Below are 26,977 nucleotides of genomic sequence, written 5' to 3'. Positions count from 1 at the left end.
ATCCTTGGGAGGCCAAGGTCTGGTGAGCACAGCAGCAAGGAGAGCCAACAGAATGAGTGGCACCTGAGGTTTCTGTGTCTCTCCTCTTGTGTGGAGAGTTTAGGTTTCCAACTTTAGGATCCTCACTACAGAGGGCTGACATTTGGCTTCTGGGCTATAAAGAACAGCTAGAAATTCAAAAGTGTTTTAACACTTTGGACAAGTAAAGTTCCATTAGTGGTTTCAGAGACACACAGTGGAAGAAGGCAATGAGAATCTTCCATCTGTGGGCCACATGGGCAGGCATGTCATGAACCCCAGGCATTCCATCGAGCAGTGTCAAAGGCTTGTACTTATCACTTGTTTTATCCCCCAAGTTGTCTTTTTGTGTACTTCTTGATGACTCATCTGCACACCTATTGTAATGGCAGGATTTTGGAATGGCGGAGGAATTTGCTACTAAGGCCCTGGAGCTGAAACCGAAATCTTATGAAGCATACTATGCGAGAGCAAGGGCCAAACGCAGCAGCAGGTGAGGCAAGGGAGGGTGAGAAACAGCAGCGTCTGAAAATGTGGCTAAGGCGATAGGCCACCCTGGGATGTGCACACCCAATATGCCTGCCTGCCCTTGCTGACTCTCGGGACCAGGCTTTGCAGGCAGGGCACCACTCACAATCACACTTCTCCTGGGCACTTTAGGAGAAAGGTAAAATGGAAAATGGCACTTCCTTCCAGGAAGCCTGTGTCGTGTCTCAGTCACTTTTCAGCCTCAAGCCAATGGCATAAAGAGGTAATGATGAAGTAAAGAGGAAGCCACTTAAGCCAAACCTCCCTGTGCCTTCTCAACAGGAAGGACTGGACAGGCACTTACAGACTCTTCCTTTCCTTTTTTACAGGCATTTAGTCCTCAATAGAGAGAGTTCTCCTAAGTCTGATGACATTGACCCTCTTCACCTAAACACACACACGCACACACACACGCACGCTCACACACACACAAGGTCCTGCTGCCAAGACTGAGATGGCACCATTCCTTGTGCCTGCCCATCTGCTGTGCTTTGGTTCTAAGTGAGAGAGACTCCAGAGGGATTTAAAAGCTGTCAGTCATTGTTTTTGATGCCTCTGCCCAGCACCCAGCCTTCCCCCATGCATGGGAAGGAGCTGTTTGGGATTTGCTGCTATAACCCAGGGGATATTTGTCTACAAAAATCAAAACAAAGCTAGTGACACTAAAAGCAGTGGACTAGCTAAAGTCAGCGTTTTTATAGAAAGTCAGCTGTTAGATTCTCTCCATCTGGGACTGTTGCTTTGCTACTAGGTGAGTTGTCCACTTCCCAGGTAGTTTTAGTTGGGAGGATAGGAATATCTCCATGGTTCATTTCCTCATTTGTAAATGAGGGTCTTGTTGGCGTAAGCTCAGCTCCAGTCTCAGTCACCTAATCAGCAAACTGACTCTTGTGGGATATGACCTAGCAGAAAGATACACAATAGTTAAGCAATGGGGAAAAGGGACCGAAGACAGACATCACACCTAGGATGTAAGCAGCCTGAAGTTTAGACCAAAATATTGACTTTTTTTTTTTAATTTCAGAGGATCATCTGGGCATGGTAGCTCATATCTTTAATCCCAGCACTCAGGAGGCAGAGGCAGGAGTATCTCTCTAGTTCAAGACCAGCCTGGTCTACATAGCAAGTTCCAGGACTGCCAGGGCTACATAGAGAGACTCTGTCTCAAACCACACACACACACACACTACACTGGATCAGAAAGATTTTTAGATAAGACTACAGTTACTTACTGCTTTGTTCCTAAGCTACTTGACAGTGACACTGTAAATGACAACCCCAGCCGACCCTCATACTACTGCCTAGGCTGTGCTTGGGCATTAAGATCTTCCCGAAGGGCCTGTCTGGACTGACCTGATGAAGACATTCTCTAGTAACACCAGAGAGGCCAGAAGGAAGATAAAAGCCAAAATGTCTAGGAACTCATTCTAAATGCTTCTAGAATAACAGCCTTTGTTTCCTTCCTTATAAGTCAAACTGAATTAGACCCTCTGAGTCCCCCAAATGCTACCTGATGCAGTTCTCTGAACTGGTGGCCATGTTCTCTGCTCCTGGTAATTCCTATTTATTCTGAATAACTCCCATTCTTGTGTTTGCATTTTGTCAAGCAGACAGTTTGCAGCAGCCTTAGAGGACCTGAAAGAGGCCATCAAGCTCTGTCCAAACAACCGTGAGATCCAGAGGCTTCTGATGCGGGTGGAGGACGAGTGCAGACAGATGCAGCAGCAGCAGCAGCAGCCACCACCGCCGCCCCAGCAGCCTCCGCAGGAGTTGCCAGAGGAAGAAACAGAGCCTGAGCCCCAGCATGAAGATATATACTCTGTACAAGACATATTTGAGGAGGAGTACTTGGAACAAGATGTTGAAAATGTTTCTATTGGCCTCCAGACAGAGGCTCGCCCAAGTCAGGGGCTCCCCGTCATCCAAAGCCCACCTTCCTCTCCAGCCCACCGGGACTCAGCCTACATCTCCAGCTCACCTCTTGGCTCTCATCAGGTTTTTGACTTTCGGTCCAACAGTTCTGTAGGTTCTCCCACTAGACAAAGTTATCAGTCCACCTCGCCTGCTCTTTCTCCAACTCACCAGAACTCTCATTACAGGCCTAGCCCACCACATACTTCCCCAGCTCATCAGGGTGCATCTTACCGGTTCAGCCCACCTCCTGTGGGAGGGCAAAGCAAGGAATACCCTAGCCCTCCCCCTTCCCCTCTGCGTAGAGGCCCTCAATATAGGGCCAGTCCTCCAGCTGAGAGCATGAGTGTCTATAGATCCCAGTCTGGCTCACCTGTACGCTATCAGCAAGAAGCAAATGTGAGTCAGCTTCCTGGCAGACCAAAATCTCCACTATCCAAAATGGCCCAGCGGCCCTACCAGATGCCTCAGCTTCCAGTGGCAGTTCCCCAGCAAGGGCTCAGGCTACAGCCTGCCAAGGCCCAGATTGTAAGAAGTAACCAGCCTAGTTCAGCAGTTCACTCAAGCACCGTAATCCCAACAGGAGCCTATGGCCAAGTAGCCCATTCAATGGCCAGTAAATACCAATCCTCGCAAGGAGACATGGGAGTAAGTCAGAGCCGATTGGTTTATCAGGGATCAATAGGGGGGATTGTAGGAGATGGGAGACCTGTACAGCATGTCCAAGCCAGTCTGAGTGCTGGTGCCATCTGTCAGCATGGAGGATTGACCAAAGAAGACCTGCCACAGCGACCCTCCTCTGCCTATCGAGGCGGTATGAGGTACAGCCAGACACCACAGATTGGGCGTAGCCAATCGGCATCATATTATCCAGTCTGTCACTCAAAACTAGATCTGGAGCGTTCCTCCAGCCAGCTGGGTTCCCCTGATGTGTCACATTTAATCAGAAGACCTATCAGTGTCAACCCTAATGAAATCAAGCCCCACCCACCAACTCCCAGGCCACTGCTGCACTCTCAGAGTGTGGGCCTGCGCTTTTCTCCATCCAGCAATAGCATCTCATCCACCTCCAACTTGACTCCCACCTTCCGGCCTTCTTCTTCAATTCAACAAATGGAGATCCCACTAAAACCGGCATATGATAGGTCATGTGATGAGCTATCACCAGTATCTCCCACTCAGGGAGGTTACCCCAGTGAGCCCACCCGATCCAGGACCACACCATTCATGGGGATAATAGATAAAACAGCACGGACTCAGCAGTACCCCCACCTTCACCAGCAGAATCGGACCTGGGCAGTCTCATCAGTGGATACTGTTCTCAGTCCCACATCTCCAGGCAACCTGCCTCAGCCTGAATCCTTCAGTCCACCATCATCCATCAGCAACATTGCCTTTTATAACAAAACCAACAATGCACAGAATGGCCATTTGCTGGAGGACGATTATTACAGCCCCCATGGGATGCTGTCTAACGGGTCCCGTGGAGACCTCTTGGAAAGAGTCAGCCAGGCCTCCTCTTATCCTGATGTGAAGGTGGCACGGACCCTACCAGTGGCTCAGGCATACCAGGACAACCTGTACAGGCAATTGTCGCGGGACTCTCGACAAGGGCAGACATCACCTATCAAACCAAAGAGACCATTTGTGGAGTCTAATGTTTAAGAGACATTTGTTGGAGTGAGACCCATATGTTTTCACTGCACATTTTCAGGCTTGGTTTCCACATCTGAGATAGTTCTCTGGCTTAATTTCTCATGTAGTTTCTGTGTGGTGTTCAGAGGTGACAGCCCACATGTTGAAATCTTTTGCATGCAGCTGACTGGGAAGCTGGCCTCTGGTGAGCCAGGACTTCAGTTTCTCGGGTCTGTGCCCCAGCCTCATGCTCTCTCCCTCTCTTCCAATACCAACGAGGAGATTTCGTGCCGTGAGCTTTAACCAGGGAGATCAGACACATTGGTCAGCTTTTTCCAGGAGACAATCGCTTTCACTGATGTTCTTGTTGTGTGAATGTCTTTTTCCTTTTTAAAAATGTAAGATGTTCTTGTTTGTTTTCTTCTAGAAACATTAGGATGTGTGTGATGCCTCTCTGTCCTTGCATTCTTCCTCAGTGTTCACATGGCCAGCCCCAGTACATTGCTGTGCCATGGTCTCCTCCCCAGACTCCAGCTCCCTGCAGGCGTCAGCTCTAGAATCTTCATTTGCTTTATTGTTGGTCCTCCCCTGGGACAAAGGGGTCTAGGGAGAGTGGAAAGAAAGAAAGAAAGAAAGAAAGAAAGAAAGAAAGAAAGAAAGAAAGAAAGAAAGAAAGAAAGAAAGAAAGAAAGAAAGAAAGAAAGAAAGAAAGAAAGAAAGAAAGAAAGAAAGAGAAAACTGGAAGAAAAACCCACTATAATTATCTGAAATGTTACTATGTTGGTTTTCCAAGAAGCGTTTGGGGAACATTTAATAAACATCCAGCCCTTTAAATAAGTTGATTATCCAAGGAGATTCCGGGAGAACTGTGGGTATTTTTAAAGTACTCACAAAGAACTAATCTCTAGGCTTTAACCAAGTTAGCCACTAAAGGCTGCTTATTTTCCAAGGCTAGAGAAGGGAATAAGTATGGAGAAAAGAGAAAGGGGGAAAGATTGTTCTTGCTTCTCACCGAGAGAAAGTTGTGTCACGTCTGCATTTTAGATTACAAAAAGCCCTGAACTCTCTGAGGTCCGGCTGCTGTAATAACCCTACTTGATGCATTTTCCCCTGGAGCCAGGCAGTGTTCAGCTGATGCTCATTGGTGTTGTAAAGAGTTTCTTCCAGAACCTGCTCTTGGGACTGTAAGACCATCTCAGAGTTTCCACCCAGGCCACTACGTTCCATACCGGCTGTTAACTAATTCCATTTAATACCTCTGGCTTCATTATTCTCTGTTAAAAGAATTGTCTCTTTTATCTAGGAGTGTTTAATGATAATCTTTGAAAATCAGAAACAACCAAAAGTGTTGCAGACTGCTCTGAGCACTGGGTAGGGGCATGAGATTGATAGCAGGCCTTCTCCTCCCTCGGTTTCCACTCGTCTTGTGGCTGTTTGCTAACCTGATTTTTGACAAGCTGAGACAACTATGAGGTAGGCAACAAGAACACAGGAACCAAAGCTGTAGCATAGTACCATCTCTAGCTGCACGTCAGTCCTTACAACTGAGCCACAGGTCCAGCAAACTAACCAGGGTGTTGGTGCCATGTTCTTAGGGGGCATTTTACTTGTTAGTAAAGGGCTGTGGGAAAGACAGTTTCTTGAACAAAATCCAGCTGTGATCTGTTTGGATGCAGTTCTCTGATAGGATCTGAAGACATGCAGAGTATGACACTGAGATCAGAAAGATTTCATCACTGATTTAGATTCTGCCAATAGGTGAACCCCAGGTCCCCCAAGCCTAGAACAGATCAGGACTCATCTCTGTAAGCAGGACTGTTTTTACTGATACAGAGAACGGCCCCATTCTCCTAGACTAGGATAGGCACTGGTCATTTCTCCCTGCCTGTCCATCCACCTGTCTTAGATCTTCGTCTCTCCCATCTGGAAGAAGGTCCTAGCTGTGGGGTCAGCCTGTAGCTGGGAGCAACAGCCTCTTGCCTCCCTGTGTGGCCAGGACACAGCTCTGTTGGTCTCTGCATCACATTGTATCTTATCAGAACCACCTCTGAGGGAGCTGCTACAGTCCGTTAGGAAAGTGCTCCCACCTGTTTGGAAAGCCACCCTTCCCACCTCACCTACCCAGGTGGGCTAGAATGCCATGCAGTCCTAAAGATACACCACAGCCGCTACTACTACCCAGGGCCCCTCATTTTCCCAGGAAAAACAAGAGAGTTAGTATCTCTCCCCTAACCTGAAATATCAGGGTCAAACCACAATTATTTCCTAGCCATTATAAGAGAGAGTGCATGCCACTACTGGGAGCCAGTGGGTTTTGATTTAAAAACACCAATGGGAGCTTCCTGAGGCAGGAGATGCATCTTCCCTGGACGCAGACCGCCTGCCTGCTTTGCTGCTTCACTGCCACGGTTGATCTTAGTACTGTATTTCACACGTGCCCCTCCCTTCCCAACAGCCAGTGTTTGCCAGACACATGGCTTCAGGATAGAAGACAAATCTTAAATGAAACTGGCAAATTCTGCTCACTCAGTTCACATCACCCTTAAGTAGAGATAGGTGACACACTTCAGCTTGTAGGTCTCTCACCAAAACATGTTCCTTTGCCCAAAATTCTTGCACTAATGGGTTTCCATCACATCATGTCTATAAATGGGTGCACTTTACTGTTTGAATTTGTAACTCTGATAAATACTGAATATTTAAGTGTGAGTAATGTCTTCATTAGAAATTAGCAGAGTCACTCGTCTCTAGTATGTTTTTCAAGGAAAAAAAAAAGAAATCAAGCAGTGGATCACAGCATTTATAGCACAAGAAGTAACTGTTGTATATAAGCCTCAAAGATTAAGAATTTTTAAACACAAGAAAACATTTGCAGTGATTTTAAAGTGCTTTTCCAGCAATTTTCTTAGGGACTCCTGAGACATGGTTTATTTATTTACTGGATCAGTAAGGCACACAAGTAACAATTAAAATTAATCTTTATTTACAAAGTTAAGGGAAAGCCTGTGTAACATGAGAATTCGGCGTAGACAAATGGAGATCATTTTGTATCTGCTGTCGAGTCTGCCCAGGTTGCAGACGTGCACTATTAAAGTCCCAAGTTAATAGAGCACAACCCCCTCTTGTTCTTCTCCCAGGCTCCCCGTTCTAGATGTGTTTAACTTAAACTCGATGGCTCAGGAAAGTTCCACTAATTAGAATTGTGTACAATATCCCAGGTCGTTGCCCAGATATCCAAGTTTGCTGATTTTTAGTTAAGCCTGGATTATCACTTTTCCTAAATTCTTGTAAACATAACAGCTTAGAGAAAGATGTTCTCCGCCCTTATATTGTATAGTAGTTTATGATCCCCTCTAAATATTGGTATTTTTGTATTCCAGAGATATACCCAATAGAAAAATTTTAAACCAGTATCTAATTTAATATCCATAAGTATTTTTCCTTAGAGTTTAGTCATATGCAGTGGGATATGTGGATGTCACTTGTGCTTCACCATACTCCACCACTAGGTGTCACTGTGACTCTGCATCATACTTACCTGGTTACAAGGAATGGCTTCGTGGAGCTGCTGCCAGTGCAGGTGGCGTCAGGAAGGGAATGAAAGCCTGGGGGGAGGGTCTCCATGCAGCCATGCCACCTGTAGCAACAGACTCTGGACACACCCGTCTGGGAGGTTACACTGAGCTCCCTTCTCCCCATTAGAACCGCTCCTCTCAGTTCCACTCAGCCTCCGACTTTTATAATTCCAGAAGTATCATAGTTGGGTGGTTGATTAAAGATGGTTATTTTTCTACTGCAGAAATGCCTTGGACAAAACCAGTTGCTCACTGAATCTTTGCCACACAGTGGACCAGGCTGCCCAGTTCTCAAGTAGGGGTCTGCTTTCGCCTTTACTCTGAGGGCCATACTGCCCTGCCTGCCTCGTGCTTGTTGAGAGGTGTGACTTCTCCTTTTCCTCTGGGAATTCCAGACTGACCATCTACCATGACTAACAATGAACAAAGGGCTTAGGGTAAGAGCTACCTACAAAGACCGTCATGGAAACCTTCACCATGCAATGCCTTGAACTCAGCTCTGGCTGCTCCCAAGAAAAGGCAGCTGGCTAGGGGCCTGGACACAAGCACAACGGGGCTGGTGGAGCCACTGTGCAGAGCTACTTGAATATTCACTGGGTCTTCATCAACTCTTTTTGTAATACAGACCACTCAAGGGCTGAAGTGTTGGTAACCTTCATTTCGGTGTCCAATGCCTCACAGCAGCTGAGCCACCCTGAGATGCTTGTGGCCACATGATGGCCACAGTCAGAGCTTTGAAAGTCAGTACCAAATGAACGTATAATTGGACACCAAAAATCAAGTGTTACTCTCATGTTTCCTCACCCTATCATCTCATTTCTTCCTGCTGACTATTGTGATCCCTACACTAAGCTGACCAGTCAGGCTACAGCTGGCTGACTGCACACAAATGCCAGCCAGCAGCATCTCCTGATTTCAGATAGACCTACTCCGTGGGAAGGACGTGGCCTAGCTGCTTTGTTTCTGTAGCACTTGATGGCTGGATTTTTTTCTTTGCTAATCACTAACCAGAAAATCTGGCTAGGACTCAACTCACTCCCTTCAATCCCCAGGACCAGACAGAGAGAGTTAATTCTGGAAAATTCCGTACTTGAATGTACCTGCCTTACTGTGTACCCATTCACTGGGGGAGGGGGATTAGAGATGTTGGCTCTAGGTATCTACTTCATTCCAGGTTATTTTGGAAATCTTGTAAGTTCTACTTCCTGTCCTGGTTTGGTTTGGTTTGCTTTGCTTTGCTTTGTTTTGTTTTGTTTCATTTTGCTTTGTTTTGTTCTTGACCTTTGGCAGATTCCTGCTGAGTTGGGCTGTTCCCTGTGGGCCCAGGGCAGGTGCCATTCTCAGGCATGGCCCCCCCTTCCATCTAGCACAGCATCTGTCTCTGTTCTGTCTCCTCCAAACCCAAGATGGTTTCAATTAGTACAGACATGTACAGTCTACAGTTAAAGAGTGATTTGTACTAATGATTTTGAGTATTCCTCTTTGCTGTCCTTTCAAGACACTTGCTGGAAAAAGCTTTAATGCACTTAGTTTTCCTTTAGGTTTTCTATAACTCAGATGTCAAGGACTCTCTGTACAGTATACTATCCAATGCATGTTTGTTCTCTATCCTGATATATTGAACACCACACGGTCGTGAACTCGTGCAGTGGGGATGCCCCACACCCAGCGGAGGCCTCCAGCCCCGTGTATAAGGAAGACATTTTCTCTACTGTACTTGCTTGAACAGTTTTATTGTCTGTACATGTGAGCTGTGTGAGATAGATGTGAAAAGTTCAAATGAATGCATTTTCCTGCCCCATGTATACAGAGCGTCATCTGTACAATGAACTGTATGTATGAAAGCAAATGTACGTATTTATAAATGGTCAACACTTGGAGAAACCTGGTGTCTGCTGCTTTTTCTCCTTGCTCTATCCAGGGAACAACTTCCAAGCTCACCCCTAACTGAAAAGGCAATGCTGAGGATGCCACTCCAAGGGAGAAGACCAAGGTCAAGGCTAAGGCCATTTTCCTGATGCTCTGCTGTGAGAGGCTCAGAGGCATGCCTCCCTGTGTCTGTTCACTGAGTCGTGTGTCTCCTCTGAGGTGGACACTGAGAGCACTTGAAAGAGCTGTTGACCCAAGATGGTTTCTAGGACCTCAGTAAAGCCTGGCTATGTGTGGAGTTAAAGGGAGCCTTTTCCTCAGCAGCAGCTACACAGGAGTGTTGCATTCCCATCATGTCTTGTTTGTTTGGAATTCGTGACTGATTAATACATGGTCTTGCTGCATTTTCTGAGGCTGGCCATAAACTTTTGGACTCAAGTGATCCTTTTGCCTCAGCCTCCCAAATAGCTGAGGACACGGACACATACTATTGCCAGCTTAGTTGCTTTAATTTTGGTAGCTGAAGCTTACCCCAACATCACCACTTTGCCAAAATCCAAGCTTGCAGTATGTTGCCAGCCTAGCCTGTTGGCTTTAGAGATGCTAAGTCCAAGGATGGGTTGGAGCCTGTGCTGTAGATCCAGAGACTAGCTTGTCAATCAAACTCAGCCCCAGTACTTTATTTTCTTCAGGAATCCATCTGGATGTCTCCAGTTCTAGGCATAGAGCTCAAGAGCTGCAGTGTAGCCAGAAAGCTGCTTCCTAAAACTCTCAGTACCTTTAAGTGGGGTAACCCTTGCCTGCCTCACTGAAACCAGTCTACTTGAGAAATAAGCAAGAACACTAGATTATGTCAGCAGCCCCACCCAGCCAACCTGTCAGCCCTCAGGCTGCCCAGTTCTCAAGAATTAGTCTGCTGCCACCTTTACTCCAAGGGCCATGCCATGTGCTCCTTGAGAGGTGCAACTTCTCCTTTTCCTCTGGGAATTCCAGACCAACCATTTACCATGACTAATAATGACACCATTGATCCTACTGGGCATCTAGACCCAATTCCCGAACAAAAGTCTAAGCAAGCAGGAAATCTCCAGGACAGGCACAGCCAGCTAGCCTGCAAAAAGTCACCTTCATAAGTTAGAAAAGATTCTAGGAGAACTCACATGCTAGGTCTAATAACTGTTTGCTTCATTAACAACTAAAAACAGAAAAAAGAACAAAGTAATTAACAAAACTCTAGCTTTGGGGCATCAAAAGAAGAAAACAAGAGTTTAGAAAAAAAGTAGTCATTAAAAGATTTCTAGATAGAAAGTCACTCTGTGAATCAGTGAGTAGCAGATGTCTTCATAGGTTCCCAGAAGTGCCTCATAACTTCCTCCCTTATTAACTGCCTTATGGCGACCATTTAGGTAGATGCTCCCGGTGCTGATCTGTGAAAGAACCACACTCCTCCACTGGGAGAGTCAGGCAGAAACCAGTGGCAGTGAGCAGAGCAGGTCAGCTTAAAAGGTGGGTTTGGGGAACATGGAGCCCCTCATGACAGAGTCACTGTGTTCCCAGGAGTAAGACAAAACCAGGCCTGGTAGGCTCATGTAAAAGGACCAAAATAAGGTTCAGAGTCAGTTCTCTTATCTGGGCTGGATTATACCCAGAGACTGAGCTAGGGATTTGGCACACAGCAACCAAGAGGTCTTTCATCAGAGCATCAGCGGTCTTCTAAAGTGAGGCCTCCCTGTGTGAGCCATTATTTACTTAAAAGTATTTAAAGGACATGACTTGAAACATGTCACAGGCTGCTCCATCAAACATGGGCCAAGTATAGGAGGAAGTAAAAAAGGTTACTTCCACAGCCTCCAGACTTGCTTCTTCATGCCTTTCTCCGCCCTCTGGAGGCAGTGTGCTCTCTCACAAGTGAGCTAGGAAAGTACCTACCCAACAACTATCTAAAGCCTTGACGTCATCAGCTGAGCTACTGCTTCATGAGTGGCTCCTTAAAAATGGTTCGTACTTACTGGGAATACCATAAATGTGTATGAGGACTCCCCAGTTCTTGATTCCTCCTAGATCTCCTTTCCAGCCTAATGTTTTTTAACCCATTGAGTCCAGTTAGTGTTGCAAGTATGTGCTGGGTGTAAAGCCATCTATAGGAGAAAGAGCAACCTTGCAAGGACCACATCCCTGAAAAAAACTGACTGGCCTTCCCACAGAAGCCATCAGTTGCTAATAGTGCCTCCGCTAGGGGGTGGGACCTCATCAGCCTCTCCCTCAGGTTCTTGGCTGGCTTTAACTGGTGCGGTGCCGGTCATGTGCTTGCAGCCATAGTTGGTGTGAGTTGTGCAGCAGCCCTACCATGTCCAGAAGACACTTTTAGCAGCAGTCCTTGGTACATAGGACCTTTCTATACACATACAAACTTCATAATGTTCCCCAAGTCTTGAGGAGATGGAGGGATATTATTCTCTGCATTTTGATCATTCTTTATGTAACTGCCATCCACTGAAAAATGAAACTTATCTGGTGAGACCTGACCAGTATTTAGAAAGTATTTCTAAGTATTTAGAAAGCAATTTCATACTATGTCCATTTAACAACAACAAAACAAAACAGAAATTTATTCTCCTTTAGGACCAATGACCAGCCACAAATTCTTAGGCCAGTCATACCAGGCATGACTGTCAGTGGAGCAGGCCTTAAATCCAGTCAGAAAGCAGTTGGTTGCCCCAGAACTTCATGCCATTATTATTCCAATGGACATCTTTCCAGACTGGTCATTGTAGTTGGCAAGGGTTTACAATGAGTGGTTTTAAAAACCAGAATCAGGGAAATTTCTAACAGATGACTTTGCTTTCTCCAAAGTGCATGTGCCAGAGCAGATTCTGAGAGTGGAATTTTCTTGAGGTCACAGAGGCAGAGGCAGAGCTCAGAACTGATCTGCCCTGGATGCTGCTTTTCTTAAAAGGGTGGTCAAGGAGAAAACAAACTGAAGGGCACTGAAAGAAACATAGGCACCAAGTCAAAATGCAGACCTTGCTGCACATGGTTCAAGTTGAAGAGGGCTAGCTTTGGGACCTCTCAAGATCCCAAAGGCAGCTAGAGTGAGCTTGCTCTCATTTAAATCAGCACAGAAGACAAGAGGTAGTGCAACCTTGGCCTCCAGTGTCTGGAATCATTTGGAAATTCATAATGAGAACACAAGATTTAGGAATAACCCCAAAATGAGAATAAGATGGGACCTAGAACTCACAAACACTGGGCAGCCTGCATCTCACATTGATACCTTGTACATGTGCTAAGCTCTGTGCTTACTTTAAATAAGTGAAGGTCCACAAGGGAGCCTTGGTTTAGAGCAGTGGTCCTTAGCCTGTGGGCTGCAACCTCTTTGGGGGTTGAGTAACCCATCACAGGGTCACCTAACACCACCAGAAGACATAGATATTAACATTATGATTCATAACAGTGGCAAAATTAGTTATGAAGTCACAACTAATATAGTTTTATGGCTGGGGGTAGGTCACCACAACATGAGAAACTTTATTAATGGGTCACAGTATTAGAAAGGTTGAGAACCACTGATTTACAGGGAAAAACCAGCTTGATTCTACACACTAGAAAACAGCAAAAAGATAAAGTTTAACAAATGCGTGGGAACCCCTTATAAGTGGATTGGCTGTAAGCTCCTTTTAAATAGTGAGCTCTGGGACCAGGCAGAGTGTCGCGTGCCTTTAATCCCAGCGCTGGGGAGGCAGAGGTAGTCAGAGCTTTGAGTTCAAGGGCAGCCTGGTCTGTAGAGTGAGTTCCAGGACGCCCAGGGTTACACAGAGAAACCATGTTTTGGGGAGGAAAGAAAGACAGAGACAGAGAGAGTTAGATCTCCAGTGGGAGATCTATTTTTAGTTTTGTTAATATTGATAAGGGTATTTGTGCTTGTTTTGTTGTGGTGACAGAGGTAGTGGTGGTACTGGAACAGAACCCAGGGCCTTGCCCATACCAGGCAAGTGATCAGATAGAGTCTGCCCTTGTAGTCCAGGCTGGCCCCAGATCCATCTGCTTACCTGCCATGTGCTGTGAGTACAGGCATGTACTACCACGCCTTGCTTTGAATGAGAAGGCACACCATGCATAGGCAGGCACAGTGAGACCCAGCTAAACTCTCCATGAGCACAGCACCTGCCTGAGTCATATACTCAACCTAACACAAGCTTCAGCTCATTCCTAAAGGCTGCACTCCTCTTTGTAAGTATCAGAAACAAATGTTGAAAGGGTCAAATAGACATTGTACTGGGCATGTCCAGCTACCCAGGTTCAGACAAATAAGCCCTGGGCTGAGAAGCTGCCATTCACTACCTGCTGTATCCAACTTGAGAACAATTTCTCTCATCTCTAGTAGAATTTCATGTATAACAGCTTAAAGCTTTGGTTCCTTTTCTTGTCTCAGCAAATGAAAACAGAAGGCAAGTGGTCGGCTGTAGACATTTATTGATTCGTCTGTTGCACCAACAACACACTGTATGTCACAGGATACAGAAGAAAAAGAAGAAACCACAGACATCTGCTTGGGGGGCCTTCTTTGGTCCTTAGTCATGTATAATACACTTTGGCAAAAAGTCTAGTTTACAGACTCTCATTGCAGACCTAAATTCTAATTCTCTGTGTAGTCTGGCTAGGGAGACTCACAATGGTACTCGTTAGTTTGTCTAAGGATGAGTCTCCCAAATGTAAACATTTGACTATACAAGTGTGGCAACTGATAGCAGAATTTCTAAGATTCCCTGTCCTTATAGCATATACAATTGAAACTTGAGGCAAATCTCATCATCCCAGCAAACGGAGAGACAGGAGAGAAGGCCAGGGTGCTAGGTAGCATCAGGGAGAGGGGCTACACCACAGCTGGGAGAAGAGACATCACCAGAAGCAGGACCCACAGCACAGTTATTACAAATCTGACAGAGAAGGCCAGCCTATTGACCCAAAAGAACTGCCAGGTTCAGAAACTATTCATTTCCTCACTAAGTTAACCATGGTGTCACAAATTGTGAGGCTCAAAATCCAAGAGAGAAGGAAAACAAGAAGAGAGCGTGTGCCAAGCCAGAGAACACAAGATTAGTGCTCTAATCCCAGTATTTCTAGACTCAAGCCAAACAGTGACTCAGCTAACAACACAGCAGGCAGTAGGGGGTTGAAACTAAGTGCAGGCACCACAGAAGACCAATCCCATTCCTCTGTTCCACTTCAGTCCTATTGTCCAGCAATGATGGACCCGGGACTGAGAGGACCATGATCCCCCAGCACTGCTTCAACCAAGCCAGGGAACCCCAGTACCCGCCTGGAGAACAAGACAAACAGCTGCCCTCTTCCAAAATCTCAGGAGGTGTGTGGCCTCCCACTCTCAGAGCCTGCCCAGGCAGGCCTGCAGAAGGAAACTGGGGCTCAGACCCTGCTGAGGGAGGCCAGGAGGCCCTCACTGCTAGCAGCCTGCCCTCCTCTACGAGCAAGAATTTACCTGTGTTTTGATCACCAATCCCCTTCCCCATGAAAAGCCTCTTTAAGGATCAGAGATTTGAAAAGAACAGAAAGGTCTAAGACTGTGGCCAGCCCACACGCCAAGGCTCCTTCGGGAGCCAGAGTCAACCTTTCTGGGGAGCCTTACTCTGAACACCAGCATACTTTACACATAATATCACTTGCTCTACTGCCAAGGACACGTGCTTCCCAAGCTGCTGGAACTCCTGGGTTGAATACACAAAGGAGCAGTCTTCACTTCCCCATGCCAGTCCCTCAGGCCCAGCCCCAGCCATCTGCAGCATGGAGGGTGGGGCTACTGTCTAGCTCCAATAAGGATCAGGGCCAGGAGTGACCCCAGATCCCCTAACCAAGCTTTCTGCATGTGAATGGACAGCAGGGGGTACAGGCAGAATCTACTCACAGCTCACACGGGTCGCATTAAATGCTACAGAGAGGAAGGGGAAGAAGGGAGACTGAGAACAACTCCAAAGCCTGGAACCCCACTAAACCAACAACACTGCCCCACATTCCTGGACCTAAAAGACTCAGTATTTGCAGGGATAAGCAAAAAGACATCTGGAAACCCGCAGAGCCAAGAGGACCATCTGCATGCAGCCCCCTGTGCAGGACAAGGAAGGCAATCACTGGGGGCTGGGGCTGTCTCCCTCTGTGAGTGTCTTGAAGTCCATGGAGAGAGCTTGTTCTTCAGCCTGGGATGGCCGCTTCCAGTCAGCCTGAGCCAAGATGTACAGTACAACCACCCCAAAACAGACCAGCAGCAAGCCCAGCACATTGGCCAGGACCCCCTCAGGTTCAAACGTGCTGTACTTGGTCCTATAGGTAGGGTGAAGGGAAAAGCCACCAAGGATCCCAGTTAAGACAAGCATAGTCTAGGCCTTAAAGATGCCTCTGTTTTCCCGACGCCCAAGCTTCCACCATTGCAGTGAGAAGCCAGCTCAGAGAGAGGCTTCCAGTAAAGCAAAGGGCCCCTGGGCCCTGCCTCCCCAGGACACTCACTTACCCAAGTTTAAACAGCAGGGCCTCCTTTAGGCCCAGTAAGGCTGTGCCCACAGAGAGGAGGAAGATGGTGGCGCCAAAGAAAATGTGCCGAGGGCGGTAACGGTTCCGCAGAGAGAATGAAGCTCCGGGGAACAGGAAGAAGCTGAAACCCACGAGCCACTAAAAGGAGAGAGGGCCATGAGCTGGCTGGGTCCTAAGAGGAGGCCACCACAGCACTAGTGTGAGCCTGTGAGTGCGGGAGGGAAGCACAAACACTTATGGGGAAGGTGGACTGATCCCCACTACTTGAAGCCTTTGCCTTGAGGCCTTAGCCCTCCAACTGCAGTTCCTCACCCCATGGCTTCAGGAAGCTGACACATCTCTCAACAGTGTATAGTTGGTGGGCAGAACAAAGGAGTCTGGGCTAGGCCTGCCTCTAGATTATACCCAGGTCAACCTCCAAACACAACCCAACTCAACTCATCTGCTCTTTTCCCTTCTGGACATGCACCCTGGAGAATGGGCCCCCTTTATGGCACACCTGAACCCCATTTCCCCTCCCTTTGCCTCTCCCAGCCCTTGCTGGCACTAGACTCACCTGCACAAAGTAAAGAACAAAGACTAAGATCCCACACCAGCTGTGCAAGCTGTACAGGTCAGCGTAGCCCTTCTTCTTGTGGTAGTCGAACACAGCCACCAAGCCTGGAGCAGAGGCAGGGGCCATGTGAGGACAGGGCTAGTCATGGAAAAGGGAGGGGAGGGGAAGGGAGACCTGGGGGAAACACTAGCCAGAACTTCTGGGCTTTGGTCCAGCCAGATGACGGCCAGCACCCAGTGTCCCCTGCCTGCGATGCCTGTGAGGAGAGGAGCAGGGCAAAGCCAAGCAGCTTGGTGCAGGGACAGTGTGTGTCCCACAGCTGCTGCTGGAGCCTGAGGTGGCAGGTAGAAAGGGAAAGGCTGTGCTCAGGAACTCACCCACCAGGGCGATGATGAAGGCGAAGACGTGAAGCAGCCCATGCAAGATCTTGGTCGTGCGTTTGGCTTCTTTTCTGAAGACACGGTACACCAGCAGAGCTTGTGGGAAGTGAGAGAAAAATTTAAGAGTGTAGGCCTGTGCTGGACAACAGACTGTGCTAAGAGCTTGTCAAGGTTTGCCTAGCACAGAAACTGGAGGAAAAATCAAGGCTCCATATGGACTTTGTACCCATCCTGGTCAAGGTTCCCCTGAGTCCTTCTACCCCATGCACACCCAGGGCTCAGAAAAGAGGCTACACCACACTTCTGCCACCATCAGGGGCGGCAGAAGCAGGCCTCTGCCAAGCACCCACTCTGAGTGACTGCTAGGCCTGGGATATAAGTCACTGATTCAGTATTTAGGACTCATCAAGCAATCAAACTGAGGTGATGGGCAGACTCAGTGTACCCATTAGCAGAGTACAGTTCTAGAATCTTCCTAGATAGGCAGTCACTGCTCTTGACAGGCAGATTCCCAACTCTCAAGGCTTAATGTGATTCTACCTAATTCCCACTGCCCCTGGATGCCTCCTAGGGCCTGCTGCTGAGAGGTGGCTGTCAGTAGCCATCACCACCACCATCCAGCCCCCCACAGGTGGTGTGCTTAGGCCAAGCACCTGCTGGCTCTTACCCCAGGGACAGACACTCTAACTCAGCCATGTCCACACGAAACAATACACACACGCATCTATGTCTACTTCTTCTCCCAACTTCCAGCTGCCCCTGAAGATAACTCATAACCCAGCCTGGCCCTGCTCTGTCTGAGGCACAGAGCAGTGGCTGAAGGGAGCTGGCCCCATGGGACTCACCATCTCCTTGCAGGAAGATCATGCCTATGACCATGCAGAGTGGGTGCACGTTAAACTGCAGTGAGCTTTCCCAGGCAATGCCGCCTCGGTACAGACCCAGCCACGCACCAGTCACAGCCACCACGGTGAGGCCCAGCAGCTGGGAGAAGGCCACATAATATGGCAATGCAGCAGGGACAGACGCAGGACAGTGCTCCATTCTGAGACCCCAGCTGCAAGAGAGAGACAGAACTAAAGGGAGCCGCCCACCACCTGCAGAAGGCACAATCTGCGCCCCCCCCCCACTGCCACCTATTCCACCCCAGGGCCTAAGCCGTGCACACCCCTGTTCACTCTCCCACCATTAAGACCCTTGCCCTCATCCTTGGGCAGAGTCCCAACATCCCAGGAGCATATCAGCAGGAGGCCAGGCCTTCCCACAGAGACAAACTTGACCTGGGTTCTGTGTACAAGGCAGGGCACAAGTTTGAAAACACCAGAGTCCTAATGACAGCATGGCCTCATCCCTGGGTTAAAATTCCTATTTTCAGAGGTCCTGAGTTTTCCGGGGTAGGGTTGGCAGATATGTTGAAGATGCAAGCAGATTCTGTTCTTTCTCCGGGTGAGTGGGAAAGGCCTTCCCAGGTGAGAAGTGGAAGCTCTGCTCCTTCACCCCAAGACTCAGCATGGGCACCCCAGAGAGGGTCCCCTTGTTCTACATAACTGTTTTCTGCCCCCACTGTACCAGACCACAGGCTAGCCCACAAGCCCCACTACACCCCACCTCCCGACCCCCATCTCTCCTTTCCAGCTCCTTCCCAAACCAAGTGTGGGAGGGGGTGCTCTTCTCCCTCAGGTGAGGTTTCCAGAACTGAAGGCCCCAGCACTGTGGCCTCACACACACTCAGAACCCATGTGTCCCCATCAGCCCTACTGAACTGCTGATGCAAGAAGACAGAGCAGGCATGTTGCTATTTAAGGAGGCACCACCTGTATCAGGAGACCCTTGACATCCAGTACATGCAAACCTGCCTGTCAGGACAACCTCAGGCCAGCCCTCAGCACTTCTTCTGCATGTCCTCCTGTCACCTCGGTGTTCCCATAAGAAAAGAGGGCTGAGGGGCAACAGGCTGGCTCTGGCCTCTGTTTCCTTTGCCTCAGCTGGCAATGGCTGGGACTCAAGACAAAAGTCCTACCCTGGTTGGACAAGGCTACCACCAATGCCACCACCACTGGGACATCAGAGTTCCAGCTTACTGTTCCCGTCCCTAGACAGGCAGGACTTGCCTCCCCAGCCAGCCACTTCTCCCAGCAGCAGTGAGTACCAGAAGATGCACACAGCAGCCACCAGGAGCCGTGGCAGCCATTTCCCCAGCCTAGCTGGAGCCCGTGCTGGCCCAACTGTGCTCGGGCTGGGTCTGTCAGCTCCCTCAGTTCATCAGCTCCAGCCCCACCTCCCAGTTCTCTGACAGCAACTCCTCCATTTGAAAAGAAGACCAAGGCAGCTAATTATACACTCTCTGAAAACACAAAAAAGCAAGTCCCCCAATCCTCACATGTTTTGTCAAACATCTACATACATTTTTTGTAGAAATAGCCCCATGCATCTTCTAACCCATCCTAATGCAATGGCATAGCATGTACATCTTGGCATGTAAATGAACACACTTCTGCCTCATTGGTTCAAGAACCCCATACTACTGCACTGTCGGTCTTTAGCTGAGCCCCTAACCCTGCCCGCAGGCTCTGCTGTCCTACAATGAGTATTCAGGAGACTGGTTCTCAGCTTTCATGGAATATGCACCACTTGGAGACCTGTGTGAACCCAAGTTAGCTCAAATTCTTGACATTTTCCTTCTTGCTACCCCTGTTGTGTAGGAATTCTTTCTGAAGCCCTGACTAAGAGTAAACTGTTTCTGGAATTCTTGCTGCTATCCCTGTCTGTCCCCAATGTGACCGCAAAATCCCATCCTCCCTCAGGTTCCCACCCCATTAACATTTCAGCCTCATCCCAGATCAGTTCCCTCTCCATCACAGCACTCCAGACAACCATGGACTGCCCTGCTCCTGCCCAGGGAATCCACTGAAGGTCACACAGCGCAGGGGCTCCCCGCCTCTTTCCTCTCAGCCATCTCTGAGGCCCTACCAGATCAGGCTAGCCTCTCCCTAGTCAATCTGCCTGACACACCAGGACACGCCTAGCTTTGTAAGTCATATGACGCCAGCTGCCACTCGATCCTAACTTATCTTTCTGCAGCCCCACTATGTTCCCACCAGGTCCACGTGGAGGCTTCAGCACCCCTGCGGTGGCAGCACAAAGTGCGGTCCTCCTCCTCTGCTCCCTGCTGCCTACACTGCTGTGCAGATTCACTCCGGGACAATGGCATCTTGCCAACTACTTTGTCTCCCAAGTGCAGCTCCAGCCCCTTCTCTGTCCTCAAGGCTCCCCCAAAACTTCCTTACCCTCTTGGGTTCTGCTCTAGATTAATCCCACGACGCTCTCTCCAGAAGTGTCCTGCCCTGCTCCTTAAAGGCTAGGTCACTTCTCCGAGACTCCTCAGGTATCCAACACAGAGAGAATGCTGTCCTCCTAGAGTCTTCTGTCCTGCTCCTCCTCTCCAGGTCACTCCTTCCTTATTAGATTCATCCCTCGAGAGCCTGAAGCACAGCAGAATCTGATTAGCTCCCCATCAGGAAGAACAGCAGGAGCAGATGACCGCCAGCCTCTTCATACCTCACAGAACACAAAGGGCAGATCTGGGATGCAGGGGTCAGGCACTTGACCCGATACGGACTGCTTTTTCTGCCCCAGTCAATCATCTCGAGAAATGGGCAGAAACCGCAGAGAAGGTCTCTTCACAAGGGAATGCGTGAGAGGGTGTCTTTACCATCCCACTGAAAAGTCCTTCTGGAATTCCCTGTGTAGCAAATGCCTAGCTGCTCCCTGCATGCACCCCAGAGTGAGACAGGGCTTGCGTGCATCAGCGGGGTGGGGACCTGACCGCCAGTGAGCCCCACACTCTGAACCAAACCCTCTGTTTAACCCGCAATAGTACTGTGAGCATAGCAAGAGTGTTACCCCAACATTAGGGCTCAGAGACAATAACTAAAGGACACGCCCTAAGTCACCATCAGCAGATAGCTGCTTCGCTGGCCGGCCGCTGCCCCTTGCAGCTGACAATGCTAGATGCTAGAACAGAGATGGGCCCTGCGGGGGTGGGGGTGGGCAGCGCCCGGACAAGTATTAACCGTAGCAGACATTACAAGAAGGGCCACAGAGGGCTGGGGATGTAGCTCAGTGGCAGAGCACTTGCGGGGCACACTCAAGGTCTGAATTCAATCTCCAGCACTGCCAAAGGCGGGTGGTGGGAAGGGGGGTAAAATCTCAAGCCATCCCTGCACAGCCTCCCCACCAGACCTGGAGAAGGGCACCATCCTTTGACAAAGGGTTTTCTTTTTTTATATATATATTTTTTTATTTTCTATATTCTTTGTTTACATTCCAAATGATTTCCCCTTTCCCGGATCCCCTCTCCCCATATGTCCCATAAACCTTCTTCTCTCCATCCCTTCTCCAATCACCTCCCTCCTTTTTCTCTGTCCTTATATTCCCTTCCAATGCTAGATCGATCCTTTCCAGGATCAGGACCCTCTCCATACTTCTTCATGGGAGTCATTTGTTATGCGATTTGTGCCTTGGGTATTCAGGGCTTCTGGGCTAATTAATATCCACTCATCAGAGATTGCATTCCATGTGTATTCTTTTGTGATTGGGTTACCTCACTTAGGGTGATATTTTCCAGATCAAACCATTTGCCTAAAAATTTTGTGAATTCATTGTTTCTAATTGCCGAGTAGTATTCCATTGTGTAAATATACCACATTTTCTGAATCCATTCCTCCTTTGAGGGGCATCTGGGTTCTTTCCAGCTTCTGGCTATTATAAATAAGGCTGCTATGAACATAACGGAGCATGTGTCTTTATTGCATGCCGGGGAATCCTTTGGGTATATGCCCAGGAGAGGTATAGCAGGGTCCTCTGGAAGTGTCATGTCCAGTTTTCTGAGGAACCTCCAGACTGATTTCCACAGTGGTTGTACCATCTTACAGCCCCACCAGCAGTGGAGGAGTGTTCCTCTTTCTCCACATCCTCGCCAACACCTGCTGTCTCCTGAGTTTTTGACCTTAGCCATTCTGACTGGTGTAAGGTGAAATCTCAGGGTTGTTTTGATTTGCATTTCCCTAATGACTAATGATGTTGAGCACTTCTTAAGGTGCCTCTCGGCCATCTGAATTTCTTCAGGTGAAAATTCTTTCTTAAGATCTGTACCCCATTTTTAATAGGGTTATTTGGTTCCCTGGGGTCTAACTTCTTGAGTTCGACAAAGGGTTTTCTACTCTGGGTTTCCTGCTAGCAGTGTGGCTCTGAACTTCCTAATGCCCAGTAACTAGGGTGGCACAGACACAGACACACACACACACACACACACGTTCCAAACATGTAAGCCAATTAACGCTTTGGAGAATCTCCCTGGCCCCTCTCACCCTCAGTACAGGCCTAGCACCAGGCACAGGTGCTTCTGCAGCTCTCTAGGAGAAAAGGGTTCCAGGGAAAGGAGGGAGGGAGGGAGGGAGGGAGGGAGCAGCAGCGGCTGGACACCCAGACAAGCCAGCCTGGGACAAAGGTGAGCTAGGCTGGCCTCAGGAAATATATCCTTTGAAGGTAAGGCTGCAATGTGATGCAAGAGGCATGAGGGGGGCAGGCATGGTTTATCTGCAAGGAACGTCAGATTCACTACATTCTGAATGTGCAAAAGATGGAGCTGCAGAAAAGATAAAGCATTGCCAGGCACCCAGAATCCTAGCACTCAGGAGCTGAGGCAGGAGGATTCCAATTCCAGGCCAGCCTGGGCTACATAGGGAGACCCTGTATCAAAACCAAAAATTATTGAGTTGGCCTGTACCTTACAGATATCCAGGAATCCTTTAATAAAAATGGATGCCCCCAAGGCTCTGGACAGAGCTGCTCAGCCTGCGGCAAGCCTGTATCTGTGAGCTTTAAAGGGGTCGTGGATTGTCCCCTTGTAAGCGTGTGTGTCTGCATCACGGTCCCTGGTTACGCTCTCACTACAGGCTGCTGTGCTTCTGTGTTCCCAGGCTGGAAATGGCCACTCTTGACCTGGGTTTCCTCTGCTCCCACAGATCTGTTCTCTCTCCTTTTCCCTCCCTCTCCTTTCTCTCAAAACATGGTCTCACAGTGTAACCCAGGCTGGCTTCTAATTCAACATCCCCCTGTCTCAGCCTCTTGACACCTCACACTTAGTTCAGAGCTTTGCAAGGAACTGGTGCTCATGTGGCCCCTCACATGGCTCTCTCTCCTTCCTTTCTCAGAGTTCAGGGTGGGGTGACAGATCTCTGGGCTGCGACAGTCAAGTAGATACACCCCAATCTCCACGCGCCACCTGCAGACTGGCTCCCACTTAATGTAATCACACAGGGACATGGCTCCCCTCAGGGCTCAACCTGTGCTGAACATCACGCTCCCTCTCCAAGCCCATTGTGTTTTATTAAAAGGCAACCAGGCCTAACCTCATTACTGCTACCAGATGCACATGGTGAGCAACCCGGGAGGCAGCGCGGGGCACCTGGGAGTCGGACAGCAGCACACCCGGCTTGGCCACAGCCCCCATCAGCAGCAGGCTTTAATTGAGTTAGAAAAGACTGTGGTGGGGGCAGGGACTAGTGCCTTCCTTGATGGGTAAGATCCTAAAACACCAGACAAAAGCCAAGAAGGATCTCGGCTGTTGCCCTGGCCACCGAAGGTGCATCAGACAGAAAGTAGAGTGAGCATGAGGTGTGGCCTCTGCACCAGAACTCGCCGATAGTTAAAAATAAGAGTTTGTTTCATTTCAGAAGGGGAAAGCTGAACTTTAAGGGTTGAAATGGTTTAGTTTTTGAAACCAGTCTGTATGTTGTCTTTACGCCAGGGTAATTTGAAAATATCATTATTTATTTTTATGGAAGAAGGGCCCCATGAATGCCAAACCCCTAAGACATCTGAGGGTTACATGGCAGCCTGGACCACAAATGTAATCCAAAGTGTGTTCCACTGTTTACCACTTACTGTGTATGCTCTGGGAGGCTTTGTCCATTCTCCAAGCCTCCTCAACTGTGGGGGCGGGGGGGGGGGGACGACCTTGAGACCTACCTCACTGGACTTTGGACAAATTAAATGGAAAAATTTGCACAAGTGCCTGCCATCTGACTAGGGCCCAAGCAAACAACAATTGAACAAAACTGATATCTCCTCAACGTCATAGTGGTGTCAAGGGACACATGAGGAAGCACAAACCCCTCCTGCCCACCACCAACCCATTCCCCCGATAGAACAGAAACTTCTAGGGAGAGGAAGACTATCAAACAGTCTGCCTTTAGTTCTTATTGGTGTGTGTGTGTGTGTGTGTGTGTGTGTAGGGGTTAAACCAGGATCTCCCTCTGTAGCCCAGAAGCCTTTAACCGTTAAGTCCCCCTGCATCAGCCTCCCACATTCTAGACTCACTGCCTCTGGTCACCCACGCGACCTAGGTGGTAGTTTTAAAGTCTGAAATTTCATATTCCCACTTGTATGCTAATTAATTGTGAGTTGATTAGAAAATGGTGCAGGAGGCCTGGTGTGGCCTTTAATCCCAGCATTCAGACGTCTGTGAGTTCAAGAAGTCTGGGCTCTGCCCACTCGCGGACAGTGGCAGGGCAGGGCATCTGCAGGCAATTCTACTTCTGGTCCCAGGGGTTCCTCCTACAAGGGGTGGGATTGGAGCAGTTCAATATTTCCCTCCCCGACCCAGGAGCAGAGGAGCAATCCAGGTATCTAAGGGAGGTGAGTATTAATACTTTGCTTTTTGTTTTGCTAAGAACAGGACAGAATCCAGGCGACGGAGATGGAACTTTTCTTAAAGAAAATTGCCAAGACAAAAAGAGGAAGAGCAACGAAAAAGGGTCTCTGACTTGTGATTCGACGCGGGAGGAAAGGTGGTAAGGGTAAGAGAAGTAACCGGAAAGGGGAGGTGGCCTGGCTACTGCTCTGAGGAGTCAAAGGTGGCCGCAAATCCCTCCTTCCGAGAAGTTCTGCACCTGCGTCACTTCCAAAGCCAAAGCACGAAGCCAGGCTTTCTGCCAGGATAGGAACTAGTAATCCTGCCGGAGGACGGTGGTTTGCGGGAGGAGAGGATCCACCAGGGCCGCACCTGAGCGCAGGGACCAGCCGCGGGGACAGAGGGGGCTCAGTCGCGGCGAATGCAGATTGATCCACACCCACCCACTTTGTTCTACACTCTACAGTACAGCCACAGGCCCCTAGACTTGAACTCGGGTCCCCATTCGAACTCCGGCAGACGCGGCCCGCGCTGCCCCGGCCGCCTAGCCGGGTGCCAGCAGCAGGAACCCCCGCGTCAGGGAGCAGGCGGGGCAGCGCCCGGGTCGGTGCGGGCAGGTGCGCGCGGGAGGGCGGCTCGAAGCCCGGCCTCGCCTGGCCGCAGTCCCCGCCGCTCCTCCGCGCGGAGCTCGGCTCCCTGCCGCCCCGTCGCCTACCTCGTCCCGCCGCCGCCAGGCCTGCGCGCGTCCCCGCGCCACGCCGCGCCGCACCCTGGCCGCTCGGCAGGTTCCACGGGCCTCGGCGCGACGGCGTCGCCATGGTGACGGGGTGGCGGCGGGGCGGCGGTAGCGCGCGCGAGGAGGCGACGGTCACCTGCGCCGGAAGTACCGCCAGACGCGGGCGCTCGGGAGGCCACCTCGGCTACACCGACCCGCACTCCAGACCCGAGCTCCAGCAGCTTCGGGACCGGCGTGCGGAGAAGGCTAGGGGCGCGGGTTCGGCGCCCGGGTTCGGGGGCTCTGGCCTCTCGCTCTCTACTCTCGCCACGCCTGAACCCAGGAGGCCGCTAGGTGTCAGGCCCGGCCTGGGCCCAGCTCAGCTCCGGGAACCCAGGGTCAGCTCTCCCAGCACTCGTGGGCGGTGGGCGGAGATGGCACTTTACACTTTACTGGAAGTCTGGGAATAACCTTGCCCTTCCCGCATCTGTGCACCCGCCACATAGACCACATAGGCACTGTTGTTGATACAATTTGCCTCCCTTTTTTTCCACTCCAGGATACACACACACACATACACACACACAAGAGAGACAGACAGAGAGACAGAGACTAATAGATTCCGTCCTTCCAACTTCTCATTTAAGGCCCAGATCTGGTGTGCCAAGGTCTGTACCTAAGACTGTTGCCGAGACCAAGGCTGGGAGCTTAGCGGATGCTGGCCCGCTATCCAGGAAATGCTCTGTGTAGATAAGAACCCAGCTCAGACTTCCTACAAGCTGGGAACAGAAGGTTCTTTCCTCTTGGATGGATGGCCAGACTCACCAAGAGTGAGAGAGAAATGAGGTCTTTTACCTTGTGAGGCAAAGTATGATTGTACAACCCCCAAAAAGGCAGTCCTTGGAACTCCTCAGCAAGCTGGGAGCTTCCCACCGGTAGAAGCAAGGACTGGGGAGAGGGTGCCTTCTTAGAGGGTGAGTATGCTGCCTAGTGTGCAGCTGAGATAGACCCAAGAGCTGGAATTACGTTAAGGGAACTTTTCATCTGGCAGAACCTAATGGACTTTTTAAGGTAAGCAGCAGCTTCCGTGGTGTGGTAACAGGCAAACAACAGGCAATAAATACATGCTTATAAACTAAACATGGAGCTGAGCCATTTCTCATTGTTTGGTGGGTGTATTGGGGCTTCTGGGAGGAAAAGGAGGGACTGATTTGGCAGGATGGAATCTTAAGTGCTGGACTCCCTGGCTACAGTGCTGGTCTTAAAGTGCCTTCCAAGGCCTGGGTGGCTCCTGCTGGGAGGATCCTTCGCTGGATCATCCATCCCCTAACTCATGCCTTCAAGACTCCAGCCGACTGCTTCAGAGTGCATTTCCTGACCACCAGTGTGGCAGCATGGGAAAGACTAGAGTGATAACGACCCCCCCCCCCACACACACACACACGTGTATAGGGGCTTCGAGCAAAGGCCTTAAAGAGCAAAAAGGCACTGAGCAGAATGAATCTTGTTCTCGTAACCAGGATGCCAGACTGAAGACCCGCTCCCACCTGGCAC

The 26,977-nt window shown here is 49.5% G+C and overlaps 2 protein-coding genes across 5 annotated transcripts in view; one reads left to right on the top strand and one right to left on the bottom strand.

Annotated features, from left to right (window-relative positions):
• The window catches only part of Tanc2 (tetratricopeptide repeat, ankyrin repeat and coiled-coil containing 2), a 347,779-nt gene extending 343,046 nt beyond the window's left edge, over positions 1 to 4,733 (top strand). For all 3 annotated transcript variants that reach the window (XM_052195688.1, XM_052195690.1, XM_052195689.1), the window contains 2 exons: positions 411 to 511; positions 2,157 to 4,733. In XM_052195688.1, the coding sequence (XP_052051648.1) occupies positions 411 to 511; positions 2,157 to 4,122 (2,067 nt within the window). In that variant the 3' untranslated portion in view covers positions 4,123 to 4,733. The remainder of the gene's footprint in view (positions 1 to 410; positions 512 to 2,156) is intronic.
• Positions 4,734 to 13,992: 9,259 nt separating this feature from the next.
• Positions 13,993 to 25,740, bottom strand: LOC127695020 (transmembrane ascorbate-dependent reductase CYB561). 2 transcript variants are annotated; one of them, XM_052196876.1, is made up of 7 exons: positions 25,424 to 25,739; positions 20,300 to 20,494; positions 17,858 to 18,069; positions 17,010 to 17,108; positions 16,633 to 16,736; positions 16,057 to 16,214; positions 13,993 to 15,869 (listed from the first exon to the last, which is right to left on the bottom strand). In XM_052196876.1, the coding sequence occupies exons 3-7, from the start codon at positions 18,054 to 18,056 to the stop codon at positions 15,677 to 15,679; spliced, it is 753 nt and encodes a 250-aa protein (XP_052052836.1). In that variant the 5' UTR covers positions 18,057 to 18,069; positions 20,300 to 20,494; positions 25,424 to 25,739; the 3' UTR covers positions 13,993 to 15,676. The 2 variants fall into 2 exon arrangements, with proteins under 2 accessions (XP_052052836.1, XP_052052837.1); XM_052196877.1 differs by lacking the exon at positions 20,300 to 20,494 and having other exon boundaries at positions 25,424 to 25,740.
• Between the last annotated feature and the right edge of the window lie 1,237 nt (positions 25,741 to 26,977).

This window comes from Apodemus sylvaticus, chromosome 10, assembly GCF_947179515.1.
Source record: "Apodemus sylvaticus chromosome 10, mApoSyl1.1, whole genome shotgun sequence".
Taxonomy (NCBI): Eukaryota; Metazoa; Chordata; class Mammalia; order Rodentia; family Muridae; genus Apodemus; species Apodemus sylvaticus.
This window is presented reverse-complemented; position numbering and strand designations above follow the sequence as displayed.